Here is a 20,010-nt window from a genome sequence, read left to right on the forward strand (position 1 = left end):
TGCAGAAGAAAGAAAGTCATACAGGTTTGAAATGACAAGAGGGTGAGTAAATCATGACAGAAATTTTTGGGTGAACTATCACTTTAAGACCACTAATCCACAGAATTATTTCCAACAGAGGCTTTCGTTTCACCACAAATTAACAATTTTAATTCTGTCTTTCTGCTTTCCATCTAGCTTTTTTTCAGGCTGATCATATTTTTCCATTTCTAAGACATTTGGAAAATGTCTTCAGTCTTGGGTCTTAAAATAGGTTTGTTCTCACACCATACCAACCTGGAGCAGCCTGGAAGTCTCCCTCCTCAAACTGTTCTGTCGGGTCTGGGATGTAGCGCAGGACCTGACTGTTCTCTCTCGCCGGGAAGCCATTCTAAGACAAGTAAAAGAATTAAAAGTGTGTCACTCACTTTTACAGAACTTTTATCAGAGTTAAATCTGTCTAAATTTCTGCAATTTAACAAAAGTTTGTTACAATTCTTGTAGCTCATTTGCTAGAGTACGGCACTAGCAATCCCAAGATCACGGGTTCAATATAATGGGTAGAGTTGGTGTACAGACACCAACTGTTAAAATGTGCTTTGGATAAAAGCACCAGCAAAATGCATATATGTAACAATAGGTAACTCACTATAGAAGACTGCAAAACAAAAGTTGGGACAAATGCATAACAGGTAAAACAACTGTTGTCTTAAATTCTATAATATAGTGCATTCAGATCGCAAAGCACATACAGCATATTATAACTTCCCGATCTGTTACACATGTTCTTTGCTTTGTTTATCTGTGTTAAAAGAGTGCCGCAAGGATGACATATTTTTGTAGGCCAACCTGGTTAGCATCACACTGGTTCCCTTGACAACATGCCTATGGATTTTTCACATTTTTGGATTATTACAGAAAAATTAATTTTGTCTTTAAGAAAATCTTTACAAATGAACACATCATTTATGGATTTTTAAGACTAAATACAATCTCCAGAAAGCAACAGGTAACGTGAGAATATAAACAGACTCACATCACTCAACATCAACGTCAACACCACAAAGCCTCCAAATTTTTTTTTTAAATTTCATTAAAAACATGTTCCCTAGTAAGAAACTACTCTGGGAATAAATTTCCACCCATACACTTTTAAGATATGTATGCGTGATGACGTTTAATGTCCCAGACTGTGTCCATGTCTGTGTTCCCATTTCCAGGTTTTGCCAAAAATACAACATCCTCTATAGTTATTGTGCAAGTTATCAGACATCTTTGGTGTCTCTGTAACTTACCCCATTTTTGCTCTGACAGTTTCCAACGCTGCTGTTGAGACTCTGAAACAAAACAAAAACGTCATCAACCTGTGTTTTATTTGACCAAAAAATGGATATCAGTAGCTTAATTGAACTTGCATAAGATTATTCCTCTCAGTTGGTAAAGCATGGCCATTCCAAAGGTCATGGGTTCAAATCCCAGGGAATGCATTTACTGATAAAACGTATCAACATAAACTGATAAATGTATCTACCAAACACAAACAACCGTGAACTTATAAATGTTATATATGAGATTCCTGCGTTTGTTATCGTCAATGGTTGATTCAATTGACAAGTACATTCAATTGTGATGATAATGACCGAGAAAAAGAAAGAAAGCTTTAATACAGTATACAAAACATAAAGTAGGTCTGTATAAGTTTTGAGAACAAAGAAACCATCTTCCCTGAGGTCCCTGTACCATAACAGAACCCAGTCAGCATAGCGTCGAAGCAACACATTCTAAAAACACAAGGAAAGGCAAAAAGAAACAATCTAAATAGGCTACCATCTAGAGAAGCTGCAGCCTTAAATGGCTACGGCTCAGTGATAATGTTACATAAGACTCCGGTGGAGCTCAAGGCCTTCGTTCTGCCAAAAACACATTTTAACAAGTGCTGCCCGCAAAAGCAATCAGACTTGAAAGGCTGTAGGAGCTTTGCACGCACTTAGCGGCAGGCGTGAGGCCAGGAAAAGCTCGGCAGACTGAGGCCCGAAGAGTCCTTTTGGACGGACGCACTCAAGTTTCACCGTGGAGCGGTCATTAATCAGGAGGCAGCTGGGAGGAAGTGGAGGAGAGGATGAAGTTAGGGAAGGACAGAGCGAACAGGAAGTGGGCGAAGGAGACAGGGACAGAAGTAGAATATCAGGCCAGGTACGAACGCCTCTGCGATGTGAACTTCCTGTCTTCTTGAGTAAAAGCACAGAACGCTGTCATCAGATTAAGCTGATTAGTTACCGCATGACTGTTACCACAGTTAATGTGTATCTACTATGACAGATGTTTGAGTATCGGATGAGTGTTGTAGTTTGTATTTGTGGACATTTTACATTTTTTGTCATTGCGGTCTTTCCGACAAATTTGCTGTTTTTCAGGAAATGGAAAAAACACTGACAACACAGTATTTAATCATTCAAAAAGTACAAAGTTGACAAGCACTTCATTGGTTAGATATTAGATATTTGCAAACCCCAGTGACAAACATAAACGTTGGTAAAAAACAAAAATCACGAAACATGGAGATATAAGGTTTCAGAAGGACAGCAGCGATATTTTTTTGACCTTTAAAGATATTTCACTATACTGTATGCCAGGAGTGTTTAAAAATTTCAAATAAGAAATTGGAAAATATTTGGTAGGACGTCTGTCAAGGCCCAATGTACTGTTGCATTAGGTCTACGCACACCATCATTTCTATTCGACCAAAGTACAAACATAAGAATAAAAGAAGAATATAGTTTTTGTGTATTGGAATTGTGTAGTGAATTACCACAGAGTGTAGCAGCTGTGTGCGAGAGGTGCTCGGGCTGCTGAAGAAACTGCTGTGATGGGGCACTAAATACTTGTCTGCATCAAGGGTTTCTTCCAGTTCGCTGCTCATAAAACTGCGGTAGAACTTTGAGTCCGAAGGGCTGGGTAAGTGCATCCGATCATCACCCTAAGCAGATGGACACCGATCAGACATAAGGTCGAAAATACAGTCTGTGCATCAGCTTAAGACGCCTCTCCTCCTCTCACCTGAATGACAAGATAGCGGGACGGGTCACGTGCCATTTTGGAGAACTCAGCGATGAGCTCCCTGAAGCGAGGTCTGCTCTCGGCATCGATCATCCAACCTGGATTCAATCATAAAAAGATTAGTATAAAGCAGATGATGAAAAAGACATTAGGTGGTTTCTATCACCAAATCATGTCACCATCCTCATGTCACTCACTACTTAGCCTTTTTTAAAGTCAAATAAGAAGGTCAAATAGGATTTAAACCCTGGTCCCCTTTTACACTCAACTAAAACTGTACCACTAGAATCATCTTATATAAACCTACACAAACACACTATTCATTTATAAGAACTACTAAGTACAGTAGTTTCATTAAGCATTTTCTTTGGTCGTGCTTCTTCTTGTCTAAGACACCAAGTGAACCACTGGCGCCCCTCAAAATAGTAGCATGACGTACTTGATGGTGCAGTAGCAAAATGCACAAAACACACAAAGCCAGTGCTTTGTGAATAACAGGCGTGGTACATTTACCACACGAGTAATGCAACAATTTTACAGTCATTTAACTGGTTTCATGCGTGAAGGTGATTATTGATGAAAGGGCTACACAAGCCACTTTCATTGAACAGCATGTGTGTATATGTGTATAAGAGAGTTTCACTCCTACATTTGACCATGATCATGTAGACATCAATGGTGCAGATAGGGGGCTGTGGAAGTCGTTCTCCTTTCTCAAGCACTTCTGCAATCTCACTAGCAGGAATTCCATCGTAGGGCTTCGTTCCAAAAGTCATCAGCTCCCAGACTGTCACACCTATACAGCAGAGTGTCAGACAATGCTTCTTCAACTGAGCAAACATGAAACCAGAGTTGACCCCATTTACTTTCTTCATGCACTTTTCTGGTCTTAATGTGCACAATTCACTGGTGCATTTAATACCAAAGAACCCATGTCCGACCGCCTGCCTTTGTTCTGGTATGTACATTAATGCTAACGTTTCACACCTCTTACAGTTAAATATCAAAAATATGCCATTTTACCGAAGTGAAACGTTAAAAAGAAGTAATTGAAGTCATTTTATGTTGACTTCAATGACTACAATGATTACATGCACTGATCCAAAATGCATCCTTTACCGAAGCTCCAGACGTCGCTCTGGTGGGTATATGTCCTGTGTAGGATAGATTCAAGCGCCATCCATTTTATTGGCACCTGAAGGTAAATAGACATAAACTCGTAAAACATCTATAATCTATACTTATATAGTAAAACCAAGAAGTACTTCATTAAGATCAACCTTTACAAACCAAAGAAAACAACAACAGACCTTCCCACCATCTGCGTGATATTCCTTCTCATCAGCACTTAACAGCTTGGCCAGGCCAAAATCAGTGATCTTCACGTGCTGAGGGGTCTTCACCAGAACATTACGGGCTGCCAGGTCCCTATGCACAAGATGGCGCTCTTCTAAATAGCTCATTCCCTAATACACCAAGAGAGACATTTAAAAGAGTTCAGTAAGCATGACATAAAGCAACAAAAGTATGAATACTCAATCATAGTAAGTTAATATGTCCAAAAGTCAAATTTTGGGAAACTGAATGCAGCATATGTAACATAGCTATCAGTTGAGTCTCATTTAAGAAGTGCAGTGATAAGGCAAAACAAGGCATGGGCCATTAGGAAGAAATAAGGACTGTCGTTGTCATGGTAAAAAGTGACTAAATGAGAAATCAGCAAAACTCTTTGAAGAAAGTTTGTTGTGGTGCACGAATAAGCAAATTAAAATCTCAGAATGTTAATTCACACCATGTTGCTACAAATTGTAGTCGTACTTTTTAAATACAAATGTTATTCCATCAGCAATAAAACCCAAGAAAGACCTTTCTATGAAAGAATCTTCACAGCTATAGATCTGCACATCAGAATTTACAGTATGACTGTATATTAAAAATAGCTGTGAATGTTTATTTTGTGGTAAGCATTTCCTCTGTGATTTAATGTTTTTTTTTTGTTTCATATTACCAGTGAGAAACCTAGTTACAGCAGGTATATCAATCCACTTACAAAATGTCTAATCCTGCCTGTATTATAAATCTGACCATGCATCATTTCTCAATTGGAATTTATGACATTTTTCCAAATTTACAATTACAGCATACGGATCTGAAACCACATAAAAGTGAGTAAATATGACATAATTTTAATTGAATGAAACCATCATTGTTCATCATCACTGAACCATGTGATAAACAGAAGGATGCGATTCAATTCAAAAACTAAAAGAAAAGTATGTTACCTTAGCAATCTGCACACACCAGTTGAGCAGGTGTTGCGAGCCGATGTTGTCCTTGTTTTCTCTTACGTAGTTGAGCAAGCAGCCGTACGGCATCAACTGGGTGATGAGCTGAACAGTGGAGGTCAGACAGATGCCGAGCAACCGACACACGTGAGGGTGATCGACACTGGCCATCACATAGGCTTCCTACAGAAGAGGTCAACATCATTGCCAAACTCTTACAGTCCTTACTAGGGTAAAACTAACAAACTGGGTGCTTCAAACACATTCGAAAATATCTGCTGAGACAGAAGCCTGGAATTCAAAAGAAAAGTACTGAAAGCGGAACATAATAATCAAACCCCTGGGTGATTCAAAAGCCAGCAACAACAACCTTCTCCTTTTAAAAAATGAGGGAGGGACTGGCATCTATTTCTAACTAAACTTTAATGTAATTGACTCTTTAATATTCACAAGACTGTGCAGATCTTTGTTAGATTTGATTTCTGCATACTTATGTTTAAGAAGTTGCATGTTTACATACTGCAGATTAGTTATCTTCAAAGTGACCTTGAGAAACGGACTGTTCAACCACATCCTCACAATCAAAGAGAATATCAGAGGAAATAACATTCTTTGTGTTCAGAACAGATGACCCTTTTGCCTTTAGGCAGATAAAAGAATCTGGAATTTCTAGACCACGCTTAAGCTTTCTGTTTTATATCAAATCCACATTACATCCAGTGGGACTCTGATTACATTTTAACTCAAAGTTACAGTACACAGTATGTAGTACAGACTACAGAAACCGTGCTGGTCACTAGAGACGAATGCCTGATATGCACTAATCATTTCAAAAACTTCAACTTTACTGTCTGCATCTATATTTAGGTTAAAATATTTCTTCTTTCCAAGCCTAATAAGCAGAGACAACTATAAGTGAGACATTCCTAGCTTGACTCCACCAAACAAAGTAGCTCTGGGATGCTATCAAAACATTTCTGTGTTTGTCTGGGCGACCTGATATAGCAACATTGGCTCAACCAATAGTGCGAGTTTGGGGTCGGATCATCCGTTTGGTCAAGCAATAGCTAACGCTGTAGAGTTTAATATGTCTGCGATTCTGTTTGATGAAATTACAAACCTCACCGTCAAGCAATTGTTAACCAGTTCAAGCCGCTAATGTACAATCCAGGCTTATAAATAGTTACAATACTGAAAAAAACTGCCAAGAAAATTTGTCAAGGATAGACACATCTGGTTCTAGGTCTTACAGTTGTTAAAACTGCTAAAGAAAAAAGCCAGGTTTTAAGTCTCTGCTGTATTGACCATGGCCTAAACCCTGAATAACATCGCGAGTCAGAGCTCAACAGATTCTAGTACTCACATCCAGGATCTCTTTGTTTGCTTTAGGAGACGTGGCCTCTCGCAAGACCTTAATAGCTACAGGGATCTTCACGTTCTCCCCCTCTGGAACCCACAGACCCTGCAGGAAGAGACACATATTTGTCTTGACATCTCACGCCATGAGCGGATGAATAGTGGGTCACCCTGACTAGCTGGATCATCTTAACATAAAGGGACATTGAGATTAAAGGGTAATGTTTATTGTAATGATACTTCTTGGCGATCAACACGGTGACAATTAAGTATGCGGTTCTGCGAAAATTGAGAATAGATCAAAAGGTGAAACAGGAAAAGCCAGTGTTTCTGTATGTATTTACATACGCATCCCAAGCGAGAGGATATTCACCTTATACACAGTACCAAAAGCTCCTGAGCCAAGCACTTTGATCTTCTTAAACTCGGTCTCTTTGAGGATGCGCAGCAGGGCCTGATTGGGGGCTTCTCCGCTGGGGGTCAGAGGCTCCACGAGCTGAAGACACAAATACACTGTCTCAGGAAATCACTCCTCCGTACTCAAACACACATCCTGTCCTTGAATGAGCGCAGGCTGACACGGATCACAGCAATGACTGATTTCCCTCACAGTTTATACTAGACACTACAACTGTAAACCGTCTTTACCACGTTGACGTCATACGGTATCATACTTGCCGTAAGGCTGAAGTGTGTATGAGTAACAAAAATGATGATGTCGTTTGAACAGTTCTTGGGTCAGACAAACATATAGTTCAACCACAAACCCATGCCATTGGTTGCCAAAGTATGTTGGGCTGATTTTTTTGTTTTGGACATTTTGGTCTTTACTATACAGAAATGTCAGCCAACCAATGGCTTACTTAGAGTTGTATGTGCATTTTAAGCAGGATCTTTGCATTGCTAGCCAAGATACCGTAGGTGTCTTGTAGTCTGACCTCTCTTTCTTGAAGAAGTCGGCGTAAGGTTCTCTTCCTCTTGATGTGGCGTCTGCGCATTACTACAGCCACTCCAAGAGCCAGGATAACAAAAGCCAGCAGACCTCCAACCACACCAGCGGCGATCATGGACAATCCCGAACTACAGATACATGCACACTACCGAGTGAACTAAAGCTAAGAAAATAAGACTTGTTTTCAAATAATACATATAGAATTGAGTTTCTTGTGTACTTCATATTTTTCAACATGACAATTTTGCCTCTGCAATATTTTATTGGAATACACTGAGATACTAATAAAGTTAAAGCTTTTTCCCTTTAGAATGAGAGGTGCACCTCTCCCTTACAGAAAAGACACACGAAATTCACATGTGCAAAAAACACATGTAATCACATGTAAAATGTGTGTTTTTGCAACATTTTGGTCTGAATTCCATGTGAATTCCCACGTGAAACCCATGGGATAACATGTAAAAACCCATGGGATAACGTGTGACATGTCTCCAAATGTGATCACATGTTCTTCACATGTCACCACATGTTGCACATGTCATCCCATGGGTTTTTACATGTTATCCTATGTGTTTCACATGGGAATTCACATGGAATTCAGACCAAAATGTTCCAAAAACACACATTTCACATGTTTTTTTGCACATGTTAAACACATGTTGTATACATGTGATCACATGCGAAAAACATGTGAAATTCATGTGTCTCTTCTGTAAGGGCTTCTTCTATTGGTAATTCCTTCTATTTATATATTCCTTGGAAAACATGACAAAAATACCCAAATATTGCCAAAATATACTGTACATCCTCTTTTTTACTGTACCTACAGAAGCTTTGATCATGTATACAGCTATACTAATTGTTTTGTCCAATATACACCATATCCCATAAAGTATTATGGCAATAAATCACTTTTTACCTTTTAAAGTCTTTGCAGTCTTTCAGATCAGGCCCAGTACATCTGCAAAGCAGTGCACAAATCCATCAATATACTACACAGTGTTTAAATTATATACAGTATGTAAATTGTACACAGTAAATGACAACTCCATTGTGCTAAAATGTCTTCCTCACCCTTGGGTGCAGTTCTCGTGACAGAGCTGGCACACTCGCATCTTGTCAGCATATTTCCAAATGAGTAAGTCTTTCTCTCCCGGTACGCCTTGCGGGCAGCGTGGTACGCAGTGCGGTCCATCTTTATAGTTCGCACACACTCGACATTTGTCAGGTCCCTGGACAAAAAAAGCAATTAAATAACATTTATTCTGGGTTAAGTAGCATTATATAATAGCATTTTCTCATTTTTAAACTGATGTGAATTGAACTGTGATCCCTAGGACACTATTGGGATATATACGGTATGTTCTTGGAAGACGTCAGAACACTTTAAGTAGAATAAGCAGCGTTTTCTGTTATCTAGCTGAGCATGATGCTAAGCAGGCTTTGAGACTTACAGGGCCGGCGCAGGTCAGGGTTTCATTCATAAGAAGACACTCAGGATCACACTCAATGCATGTCTTATTCACCTCATATTCTCGTGGCTCACTGTAGAGACAGAGAAGCATGTTAGTTAATGTAGTCTATATCATCAGTGACATATAACCAAATAATCACTACAATAAAAGCACATATCTCATTGCAAAAGTGGAGATGAAGTGTGTTAGCTGTTACAAAATTATTACGTTGGCAGGTAGCAGGGTGGATGTACACATCTATGCTATTTAAATGCTGTTAAATATTATTTTACACTATTTAAATAGGCAGAATGCAGGGTACTGCCAAAAATGATGACATCACCAGTCACGAATTTTAAAATGAAGCACCTTTTGGGAACACTGGAGTGAACCCTTATGCAAAGAAAAATATTTTTCAGTTGGAAAGAATCACACAATTATTGTGGTTTCAGGATTAATCACTTCTGTCACTGTATTGTTTACTGAAAACTTGATGGCCCATTTTTAATTTGCATCTGGAAATCTGGAAGTCAAGGACGACACATGGCCATTACACAAAAATGTTTGACCACAGTATGACATGTACGATTTAGGATACATAATCCAGCTCACTCACCCAGCAAACAGGTTACAGGAGGCCACACAACAGCTTTTACGGTTGTGATGTTTACAGTCAAAGCACATAGTGGGTCCGGGACCCCAGCAGCCATCAGCTGTGCACATCTCATCACATGTGCTGTTCTGATTTGCTATAACACACATTTCGATATAATGTCAACACAATGACAAGGCACGGCCTGACACGGTTTTAAATCAACCTAATGAGAAAAGTGTTTCAAAGAAATGACTCTCCAACACTTGTAAGGAGTTTAGCTAGGTATTTTACTTACCACAGGAGGCAGCATCAGCATTTGAGGACATTTTGACGGTCTGAGATGAGGACTTAAAGAGACGTTTCCAGTGGTCAGAGCTGGTGTAGCAGAGACGTTCGTTCTGAGAGATGGCCACATCACCATCACTGATCTCCCTCAGAGACCGCAGGCCCAGGTGTGTAATGGAGGTTCTGGTGACAGCAAAGCTAAATGTACCTCTGAGGGAGCAGAAGGGGGTGTGGGGTTAGGAAGAGACAAGACAGACTCAAGTAAGTGAGCTCTTAATGTATAATGGGTCAAAACCAGAAAACATGTTTTATCACTGAGGAAGACTGACAGGTGAGGAAGACTGACAGGTGAGTAGGGCTGTCACGATAAACCGACGATAAATATCACGTGATTTATACACAGCTTTTGAGTGAAGTACGGGAAAATGCTGCTGCATCCGAAAGCCAGAGGGCGCTCTCGTGTGGAAACTCCAAATACGCACTGCAGAAGAAGACCATAACACGTTCTAGAATCTAGGAAATGCCTATGGACATCTTTTTATCACTGTTACTCAAGCCTCATCAGGTATTTTTATGATAATAAAGTATATTTATAATGATCATGTTTGACGGGTGTTGGTTTTCAAATGCACATTATAAGCGACTCAAAATCGCACTGCTTTTAGATCGAGCAGCATTTCCTGCTGATCCCAGAGCCGTGCTTCATGAACAAGCTACGCATTAAAAAATATCGACGCATTAAAAAATACCCTTACAGAAAAGACACACGAAATTCACATGTGCAAAAAACACATGTGAAATGTGTGTTTTTGGAACATTTTGGTGTGAATTCCCACGTGAAACCCATGGGATAACATATGCGACATGTCTCCACATGTGATCACATGTTCTTCACGTCACCACATGTTGCACATGTCATCCCATGGGTTTTTACATGTTATCCCATGGGTTTCACGTGGGAATTCACACCAAAATGTTCCAAAAACACACATTTCACATGTGATCACACGTGTTTTTTGCACATGTTAAACACATGTTGTATACATGTGATCACATGCGAAAAACATGTAGAAAACATGTGAAATTCATGTGTCTTTTCTGTAAGGGTATATCCACACATTGCATATCGCAGCCAGCTCGATTACAATAGGATTTGGTGGTAGTGCGATAAATTCTCTTGCAGCCCTACCACTGTTCAATAATTCTTTATAGACTGTGTGCTTACTGCTGTTTCATTCGTCCACGGATGATCTCCAGGTTTTCAAAGGGGCTGAGGGACGACATGTTCTTCGGCCACGTTTGAACCATCAGGTAGCCTTTGAGTTGGAAGAAAGTCAAATAAGTTTAAGTTTGTGGATAGTGAAGCTACAATTCTTCTCGTGATCCACTTTATTAAATTACAAATTGGTGATCTGCAGAACTTTTTTGCCTCTTAAAAACTGCTCTGAAAAGCACAGCGTGCTACAAACTGTTGACCATTAAGTTTTGTTAAAAACCACAATTTTCTCACCAGTGATTTCTTTAACAGTTTCAAATACGTTGAGCTTGGCTGGGTCCATTTCTGGAGTTTTAGTATGTTGGTCACTGCAATAAAATGAAGAAATTATTAAATGACAAATCAAGAGTCCTAAATTTCACCACAGTCAGGATCACTTGAAACAGATGGTGAAAGATTTGGTTCAGTTTGGAAGAAGAAACCAAAAGCCATTTAAATAACTGTTAAGAAAAAATGTAGTCGTTGTCAACGCAGTTCTGAAAAAGAACTTGGAGAAAAAAAACAGTAAAGTATTGTACAATAGCTTCATTCTTATCATTAACATAGCAAAATACAGTCAGGGGGCTCAGACGTGTTACTGTAGCTACTGCTTCTCACCCTTTAAAAGTCGTGGTGAGTATTGCAACACCTCCGTTGATTTTTGTGCAGTTCTCAAAGGAGTCGATGTTGCTGGCATTGATTGACAGGACATGGTTCAGGGGCCCCATTCCCAACCCATCACACTCTACATGAACACAAATTAAAAATTAACTGCAACTTCATTCGTAGTTAAACAATTACCTCTAAAGCCCATGTTACAGTACAGGTGTTATGAAAGTTTCAAAAGTAGTTTTTACAAATTTAGTAAACAAAAATATTTAGAAAACTTTACCATCACAAATATACACTGCCAAATTTTTATATTTGGTTAAGCCTATTGAATTACCTTTGCAAGGCACAGATGTGTTTGTCCAATTCACAAAGAAAGATTTAAAATGCTGCATAAAATGTTTGGTAACAAAATTATTACGTTTTTAATGTATACCCTACAAACATTCTCAACTTTACCTTTTGGACAGAGGCCATCACACCTCTTACATTTCCGAACTCCACCCTCATCCACCTCAGAGGTGCCAGGGCTACATGTTCTTACACAGGCCCCGTGGTCAGTCACCACATAATTGTCTGAGAAGTAAGCGTACAGGAACAGTCAATCTAGAGTCACTAACCTCAACTAACAAGCCCAACACAATCGGAGACAACTGATGCTTAAGGCACATTTTCTTGTCTTGGTCCCTGTATAGTTTCTGAGATGTTACTTAGAATCCAGAATTGAGCAATGGGTTGCAGTCTCATGATTCTTCTTGAGGTGGATTTACATTTTAACCCTGTTCTCTTAAAGTGACAGTTCAACCAAAAATAAAAATCATCATGTATTCATCCTCTTGTCATTTCAAACTGGTATGACTTTTTTCTGCAGAACACAACAGAAGATATATATTTTGAAGAATGTTGGTAACCGAACAACGGTGGTCCCAATTCACTACTATAGACACAAAACCAAAGTCAATGGGTTGTTGCCACTGTTGTTCAGTTAAACATTCTTTAAAATATCTTCTTCTGTGTTCTGTAGAAGATAGAAAGTCATACAGGTCTGAAATGACAGGAGGATGAGTAAATGATGACAGAATCTTCATTTTGGGGTGAAATATTCCTTTAAAATATTAATCTTCAAAATGAAGATATTCCAGAAGGTAGACCTAAAAACTTTCGGTATAATTTACAAGACACATCTATATTTAGAATTCGACCATGAGTTATGGTAGAAATGTAGACTGTGCAGTTAATATCTAACATAATAATCGAATAATCGAAAATAATCGAATAATCTTAAAATAATAAGGTCTGATTTCAGGTATTATGGTCAGCCTTACGTGGACATTTCTTGACACACGTTGCTCCAAAGCTGTACTTCCCGTCAGGGTTGGGAGCGAGCTGATGTGTGTTGGGGTCGTACAGCATGAGCCGTGGACATGCGTCCTTGCATGTTCCATCATCCTGAAAGTCTTTACAAGCCTGTAGCACATAAGCACACAAACAAAATTTCCCATGAGTGCACTAGTCCGATAGAGAAAGCATTTTCATTGCCCTTGAGGTTAGATTTACTGTAGCTGTGTATGCCATTGGCTATGAATGTTTCCCTGTAATATTGTAGACATGCTTTATATCCTGTACAGTGGTTTGGTGTTATTTAAAGGAATAGTTTACACAAACAGAGTTGATTACTTCTTGCAAAATGAAAATGAAATTGAGAAATATTCAGAAAAAGTCCTTTGTTATTTTGGAAAGTGGACAGCCACTGAACAGGGTTGTGTGTAATTGAGCATTGCATTGAGAAGGCTTTTAAATTACAATCGAATTGAATTCTTCAATGCAAATTAAATTGTAATTTAGGAAGAACACATGAAGAATTTCAAATGTGGTGTACAAAACAATTTACTCACTGATTGTGATAGTGTTACTTGACATATGTGTGTGGTTCTCACCAGACAGTCGGTTGGTTTGGGTCCGGTGCAGCCCGCTGCACAATGCTCATTACAACAGTCAATGGGTTTGGGTCCCTTACATCTTCCAGAACATTGTTCTGCGCAGATCACCCTAGTCACTAAACAGAGAGAGGAAGAACTTCAGAAATACTAAACGCACCATGGTTTGCTACAGCTGGCAGGAGTACAGCAACAACAGACGCCTTTGAACAGTGAAACAATTCAATATTATTATTCATTAGCAATATTCAATAGCAGTTAAGGGGTGTAATAAAGGGGAATATTTGAATATTTGAAAAAAACACTTGTCTTTAAAGAAGAAATTCTTTATACTGAAATGTAGAGGCATTTCACACTATGCTGTCTCAAGGGTTAAATATTTTACATTGAAATTTTAATAGGCTTGCAGAGGTTTTAATGTCAGTGAACCCAGCATTACATTAACACAAAAATGACCCTGGGATAAAAATGCCAAGTGATGAAATTCTATAAATAGGTCTTCAGTCTGTTTGGTTGATTTTGCTGTTTTAATAAGTTTTTAAAAAGCTTAAATGCTTTCAATCTTTCAGGGCCAGTTTTGTAGCACTTACTTGTTTGACAGTTTTGAGGTCCTGGAGCCCAACAGGAGCCATTGTAACAACTCAGGTCACACTTCTTACCTGTGGTAAGTGAGATACCACATTCTTAGTAATGGTAATTGGTTTAATTAGCACTGATTAATATAAACATAGTGACATACAGCGTTTATCATAACTAGGTGCTGGCTGTTCAATGTTAGGATGACTTTTCATGTTGAGAATGTCAGTCCACTGGATGGTCTCCACGTTACATAAATGATTGTTACTGGCAAATTTGACTCCACCCTTCAGTATTTCTAAAAGATGAAAAAACATTGTTTATTAAATGTGTGTATTCAAACTGATAGGCAAAATATGTACAATTCAATACACAGAATATATATGATATATTCTTGTACACATGGGACAGGTCTGTTAGTAACATGTTTTATACAAGCACATACCAGTTAAGCTTGTCAGTGACAACTGGTTCACGCCTTGTCCACTGCTGCTGTTGGAGTTTAATAGGACGGCCAGTGCGGATTTGTCATCATAAAGGGTGTGGCCACGGATAATGCGCAGGTTCTCAAGAGGGATGCTGGGAGCTGTGTTGACAGCTATTAGAACATAGCCACCAACTTCTTGAATACTCTACGAATTAAAAAAACACAAAATACTATTAAACATTGCATAACACTGTAAATACATTACATATTGTTGAAAAATCTGCTTTAGTGTGAACATCTAAGAGTAAAACAATACTGGGGTTAAAAGTTGTTGTGCATTTCAATACAGTAAAACAGCAAGATTTTCTGTAATTCAACCTGTTCAACCCAAGTGTTTATAATGTTGAGCAACAGTCATACCCTGAGGAAAGACAAGTCATGTTTCTCTGTCATGTACGTAACCTCCAGGTTTTCCAGAACCACTGTGCAGTTGCTGTACATCTTCACTAGAATCTGATAATGATCATCCACTGTTCCAAGCAGAGCCAGTTTGTTGTTGGCTCCCTGACAAACTAAAATAACACAGAAAAAAGAGAGATTAAATCCAGGTGCAACCTGAGACCTTCATGAAAGTGTACAATATTTAAAGATAAAACAATCAGAAGCTAAAATATAATGTACATAAATAGAGGAAGTAGAAGTGCTGCTAGGAATATACTGTACACACTGCAAAAAACAAATCAATAATATAACTAGATTTTTAGGTCAGTTTAATGCAAGTTCAAATGACTTGTGAAGCCAATTTTAACTTAAGTTAAACTTAAGTATTTTAACCTAAATATTATAAAAAGTGTTTTTTATATATTTCACCATTTCACATTACTTTATTAAAAATTGACTCTAAATTAAAATAATTTTGAATATTTTCAAAACATATAAATGTTATCTCTTCAATAATTGTTTTTTTAACACTTATATAAAACATCTGTTTCTCTAGAGGTCTTGATGGCAGTTATTTGTTCATCAATACAATATAGCCCATACAAATATGAATGATGCATATGTCATTTTCAGTGAAACAAAATACTTTATTTGGATTTAACCAGACAATTTCAGTATACTTATTAAAACAACAAAATTACAATCATTTCATGATAATAATACTTAAAATAGTATTGGTAGAGCATAAAGCCATCCTGAGAAATGTAGGTGATTTTGGAGCTAATGAATTAGTCAGAGTTTAGTGTGGGTGGGCGTTTGTTTTAAGTGCTGTGAGCGGCAACGGAAAGACTCAGTGGTGGGCCAAGATAAATAGTGCGTGTGGCAGAAAGCTGCTTAAACTGTCTGATCACAGTACACATGTCTGGGAAAAACTATTTACTCTGGTTTGACTCTGAAAGAATACATTGCAGTGGAGACACTGTGTGTCACGAAACGGGGGAGCAAGGACAGAGGACCCAGGCGCAGACAGCGGGTAAGGGGTTAACATAAGACTTTTAATAATAAAGACAAAACCCACGCGGGGGTAAAATAACAGAACAAGGGTATTAACATGAAGGGTAAACAGGAACATAGACTAACTACACTAAACTAGACAAGACTAAATACAACACTAGACATAAACTACAACTAACTAAATTAGATAACACAGCAATACCAACCTGGAGGGTGACAAGGGACAACCAAGGCAAAATGATCCAGCCCAACACAGAAAACACAGGGGCATTAAATAAGGGCTCAAATCAAGAGGGACCAGCTCTGGGACATGAAATAATTAACAATCAACAATGAGAAAACGAGGGGCCGGGGACAAAGACGAGACCAGAGAGAGTGCATGACATGTCTCTCTCTACACTAAACATGAGGCTCTGTCATGATTCTGCCACTAGACCAAGAAATACATGACATGATGAGGCATGACACTGTGATTCCGAATATAAAACTGCCTTTTTGTTAAAACTCTTAGTATAATGAATAAGGAATGAAAACAACAAAAGCTAATAATGTTTTCTATTGTTTTGTGCCCCGTATGCAACCAGCGAGTAAGTAAGTAAGTAAAATGTATTTATATAGCACATTTATCAATTAAAAGCCTGAGAATAAAGATATGTTTTCAACCTTGTATTAAAAGTTAAAATAGAACGTGCAAGGCGGATGTCGGGTGGCAGTTGATTCCAAAGACGGGGGCTGCAACTGAGAAAGCCCTATCACCTTTTGTTTTTAAACATGAGCCCTTTTTAGGGGAGCTTAAGCCCCCCTAAAGTTCTAGCTTAGCCCCCCTAAAATATTGTGAGTAATAATGTAATCTGTACAAGAACTCGAGATCGCTTTATAGTCCCCTTTAAAACTCTTATTATGAAAACGGCGATAGGCTGCGTTATTTAGCGCATTCTTCAGTTCACAGCAGCACATTGGAGTGAACGTCATAAGCAGAGTAACGTTACAAGGTGTGTGCATTAACATGACATCTGCATTTGTGCTATTCTTTGTTATAAATCCAGCTTAATATGATGTGGGAGCGATACAAGACCCTTTCCCATCCACTGTAAAAAAGTTTTGTCTGCGTTCACCCCTCGTTAACTAACGTTAGTTGTTTACCTGCAGCAAAATGAAAGCATCACTTCACACCAATGACGGCATACTTTAGAAAACGATCATGATGATATTGTAGCGCACAGAAATGTGTCATTCATGATGATGTGCTGTTTGATTTTTCTGCACCTAAATTATAAAGAGTTGACGATAGTTTTGACAGCCCCGGAAAGACGTCGACGGGCAGATAGAGTTACGTTACTGTAGTTCAGCCTGGTGCGGCTGTGTTATTCATTGTTCTGAGTTCCGAGGAAACAAAAGTGTACCTAGAAGCTCTTTGTCATTTTTCAGACGCTTCAGTATTTGTATTATTAATTTAAAACATATTGTGGATGTAACAGATGAACACGCAGTCGTGCACAGGAGTGACAGCGCTCGTGCTAATCAGAATGAATGGCAGGGAAACATATCAAGTTATTCCTACTAAATAATGATTCAGCAGTTGATTGTGACATTTATTATATGGATTTGTGGCTGTTGTTGTCACTTTGAATTATAAATGTTGCAGATTGACCATTAATGTGATATTCATTTGAATAACAATAACTTGTCTTTATGCTTTTCTGCATATTCTTTCTTTAATTATTTATACAGTATGTGGTGCTTAGAGTGTGGCTATATATATATATATATATATATATATATATATATATTTACAGTATGTTTATTTATATTTAGATATATCAGGGAGGCTGAGCCCCCCTAATATTGAAAACCTAGAATCGCCCCTGTGCGGGACAACTAAAAAAGCCCTGTCAGAAGATCTTAAATATCTGGAAGAAGAAAGAGGAGTAAGAATATCTGCAAGATAAGATGGGGCTTGACCATTGAGAGCTTTAAAAACACTTGTCATTAGACTCATTACAAAATCATCCAGCACTGATGAAACTAACATTGGTATTTTAGTAGCAGGATGCAATTAATCCATATTTATCAATAATTATAATATTTATCAATATAATCAATAATTAATCAATATCAACAACCACAATATACAGTATTAACTGTCCACAAGTCAGATACAGATACACACACACAAATGTGTGCTTTTCACTGTACGTGTGTGTGCATGTCTGTGAGTGTGTGTCTGTGCGTCCGTGTGTGTGTGTCTATGTGTGTTAGTACGTGTGCATATTGTGTGTGTGGAGTGTTTTGTATGTGGGTGTGTCTGTCTCCTGTGTTTTCACCTTTTTTTGTTTTTACTTGTATAATTTTAAATGTTTTGCTTATAGTCAATATATTTCATGTACAGCTGCTTTGTAACAATGAAAATTGTAAAAAGCGCTATATAAATAAAGTTGACTTGAATTGACACACACACACTAAGGCAAACAGCTTTTTATGAGTCACTGCAAGGTGTCAGTGATTAGTGACAAAATGAAAGCCATCAACAACTCCTATAGTGCGTCATAAGATATCCCCAATGAGGGAAATGTCTTGGCAGCTTCCACTTATAGATGCATCAGACTGTCAAATAGCAAATCATTTCATTATTGTGTATGTCATAATGAAGTTATTGTGTAATGAAATACAGCCCCATCAGTTCAACTGGGACTGAAGTAAGAAATAACTTGATTAGTTGAAAATGAGGGAGGAAATTCCCACTGATCTTAAGGAAATTAGCACTTCAAAATGTTAGACGGGACAAAGATGACTCTGATGAACCCAAAGTGACAAAATGATGAATCAACATTGATGTGCTCCTGAATAAAAATTAAACATTGACAATTAATTACTCCAGTGGTTATCAACAGGTAAGCCAAAATGGGTTACAGGGCTGTTAAGTTTTTGTGTATCCAATCAGATGAATCAAAGAAAATAAAACAATTAGCATATTGCTCAGCCTAGAAAAAATTTCAAATGCTCTCTCATTTGTAAATAGCTTTGGATGTCTTTTTATTAAATGAATGTAACTGAAAATTTTAGTTTGTTGAATTTTATTTTTGAGGGGGCCTGTCTGTAAATGAGGGGGCCATTATGTATATGTATATGGCCATTTCAATTTTTCTATTACTAAAATGATACACCTATATTATACAGCACATTTCACAGTTTCAGCAAACATAAACAGTCTTAAGCCAACGGTATACTTGACTTTCCGCGTCCGTCTCGCGCACAAACGCATCCGCACAGCTTCTTGAGCATACTCAACAGGGCTCCAGACTAACTCGTTTTACTAGGAGCACTGTAGCCCCTGACTGAAAATTTTAGCAGCGCAAGCAAAAAATTAAGGGGCACACCTTAAATCAGAATGCAATGCAATTATTCACATTTTCCTCCAAAATAACTGTATTACTGACACTGACAAATAAGTTACTTGATGATCAGATTTGGTTCTGCTTATTTAAAAAGAGGCAGAGTCTACAGAGAAGCTTTGTTATTGATTGGTGCTAATTAGAGAGACTGTAATCTGAATTCATTTGAACCAACAGAAATTGTGCTTCTCAAAAAGTATATATTTAATTCTTTACAATGTTAAATGAAAAGTCTTGTGTTATTATGTTCTTACGATGATTTTATTATGTATTAAGGACACGTTTCCTCATGTTCACACAACACATGTAAATATAACATCAAATAAAACTTAACAAGAGCATTCGCTTGTCGTTTATTTTTGCTGTGAACGGATTTGAAATGATCCAGCGCTGTCT

General features: G+C 38.1%; 1 protein-coding gene across 1 annotated transcript in view; it reads right to left on the bottom strand.

Moving 5' to 3' along the window:
• egfra (epidermal growth factor receptor a (erythroblastic leukemia viral (v-erb-b) oncogene homolog, avian)) overlaps positions 1–20,010 on the bottom strand; it is a 52,954-nt gene that overhangs the window by 1,669 nt on the left and 31,275 nt on the right. The window contains exons 2-27 of the mRNA XM_057333510.1: positions 15,188–15,339; positions 14,786–14,972; positions 14,504–14,638; positions 14,355–14,423; positions 13,765–13,883; positions 13,153–13,294; positions 12,287–12,403; positions 11,837–11,963; positions 11,474–11,547; positions 11,189–11,279; positions 9,974–10,173; positions 9,700–9,832; positions 9,084–9,174; positions 8,704–8,861; positions 8,549–8,590; positions 7,616–7,757; positions 7,051–7,173; positions 6,685–6,783; positions 5,319–5,504; positions 4,347–4,502; positions 4,156–4,231; positions 3,686–3,832; positions 3,037–3,134; positions 2,789–2,956; positions 1,275–1,316; positions 277–370 (exon numbers count right to left, since the gene is read on the bottom strand). Coding sequence (XP_057189493.1) covers positions 277–370; positions 1,275–1,316; positions 2,789–2,956; positions 3,037–3,134; positions 3,686–3,832; positions 4,156–4,231; positions 4,347–4,502; positions 5,319–5,504; positions 6,685–6,783; positions 7,051–7,173; positions 7,616–7,757; positions 8,549–8,590; positions 8,704–8,861; positions 9,084–9,174; positions 9,700–9,832; positions 9,974–10,173; positions 11,189–11,279; positions 11,474–11,547; positions 11,837–11,963; positions 12,287–12,403; positions 13,153–13,294; positions 13,765–13,883; positions 14,355–14,423; positions 14,504–14,638; positions 14,786–14,972; positions 15,188–15,339 — 3,168 coding nt within the window. The remainder of the gene's footprint in view (positions 1–276; positions 371–1,274; positions 1,317–2,788; positions 2,957–3,036; positions 3,135–3,685; positions 3,833–4,155; positions 4,232–4,346; positions 4,503–5,318; positions 5,505–6,684; positions 6,784–7,050; positions 7,174–7,615; positions 7,758–8,548; positions 8,591–8,703; positions 8,862–9,083; positions 9,175–9,699; positions 9,833–9,973; positions 10,174–11,188; positions 11,280–11,473; positions 11,548–11,836; positions 11,964–12,286; positions 12,404–13,152; positions 13,295–13,764; positions 13,884–14,354; positions 14,424–14,503; positions 14,639–14,785; positions 14,973–15,187; positions 15,340–20,010) is intronic.

Source organism: Triplophysa rosa, linkage group LG5 (genome assembly GCF_024868665.1).
Source record: "Triplophysa rosa linkage group LG5, Trosa_1v2, whole genome shotgun sequence".
In the NCBI taxonomy this organism is placed as follows: domain Eukaryota; kingdom Metazoa; phylum Chordata; class Actinopteri; order Cypriniformes; family Nemacheilidae; genus Triplophysa; species Triplophysa rosa.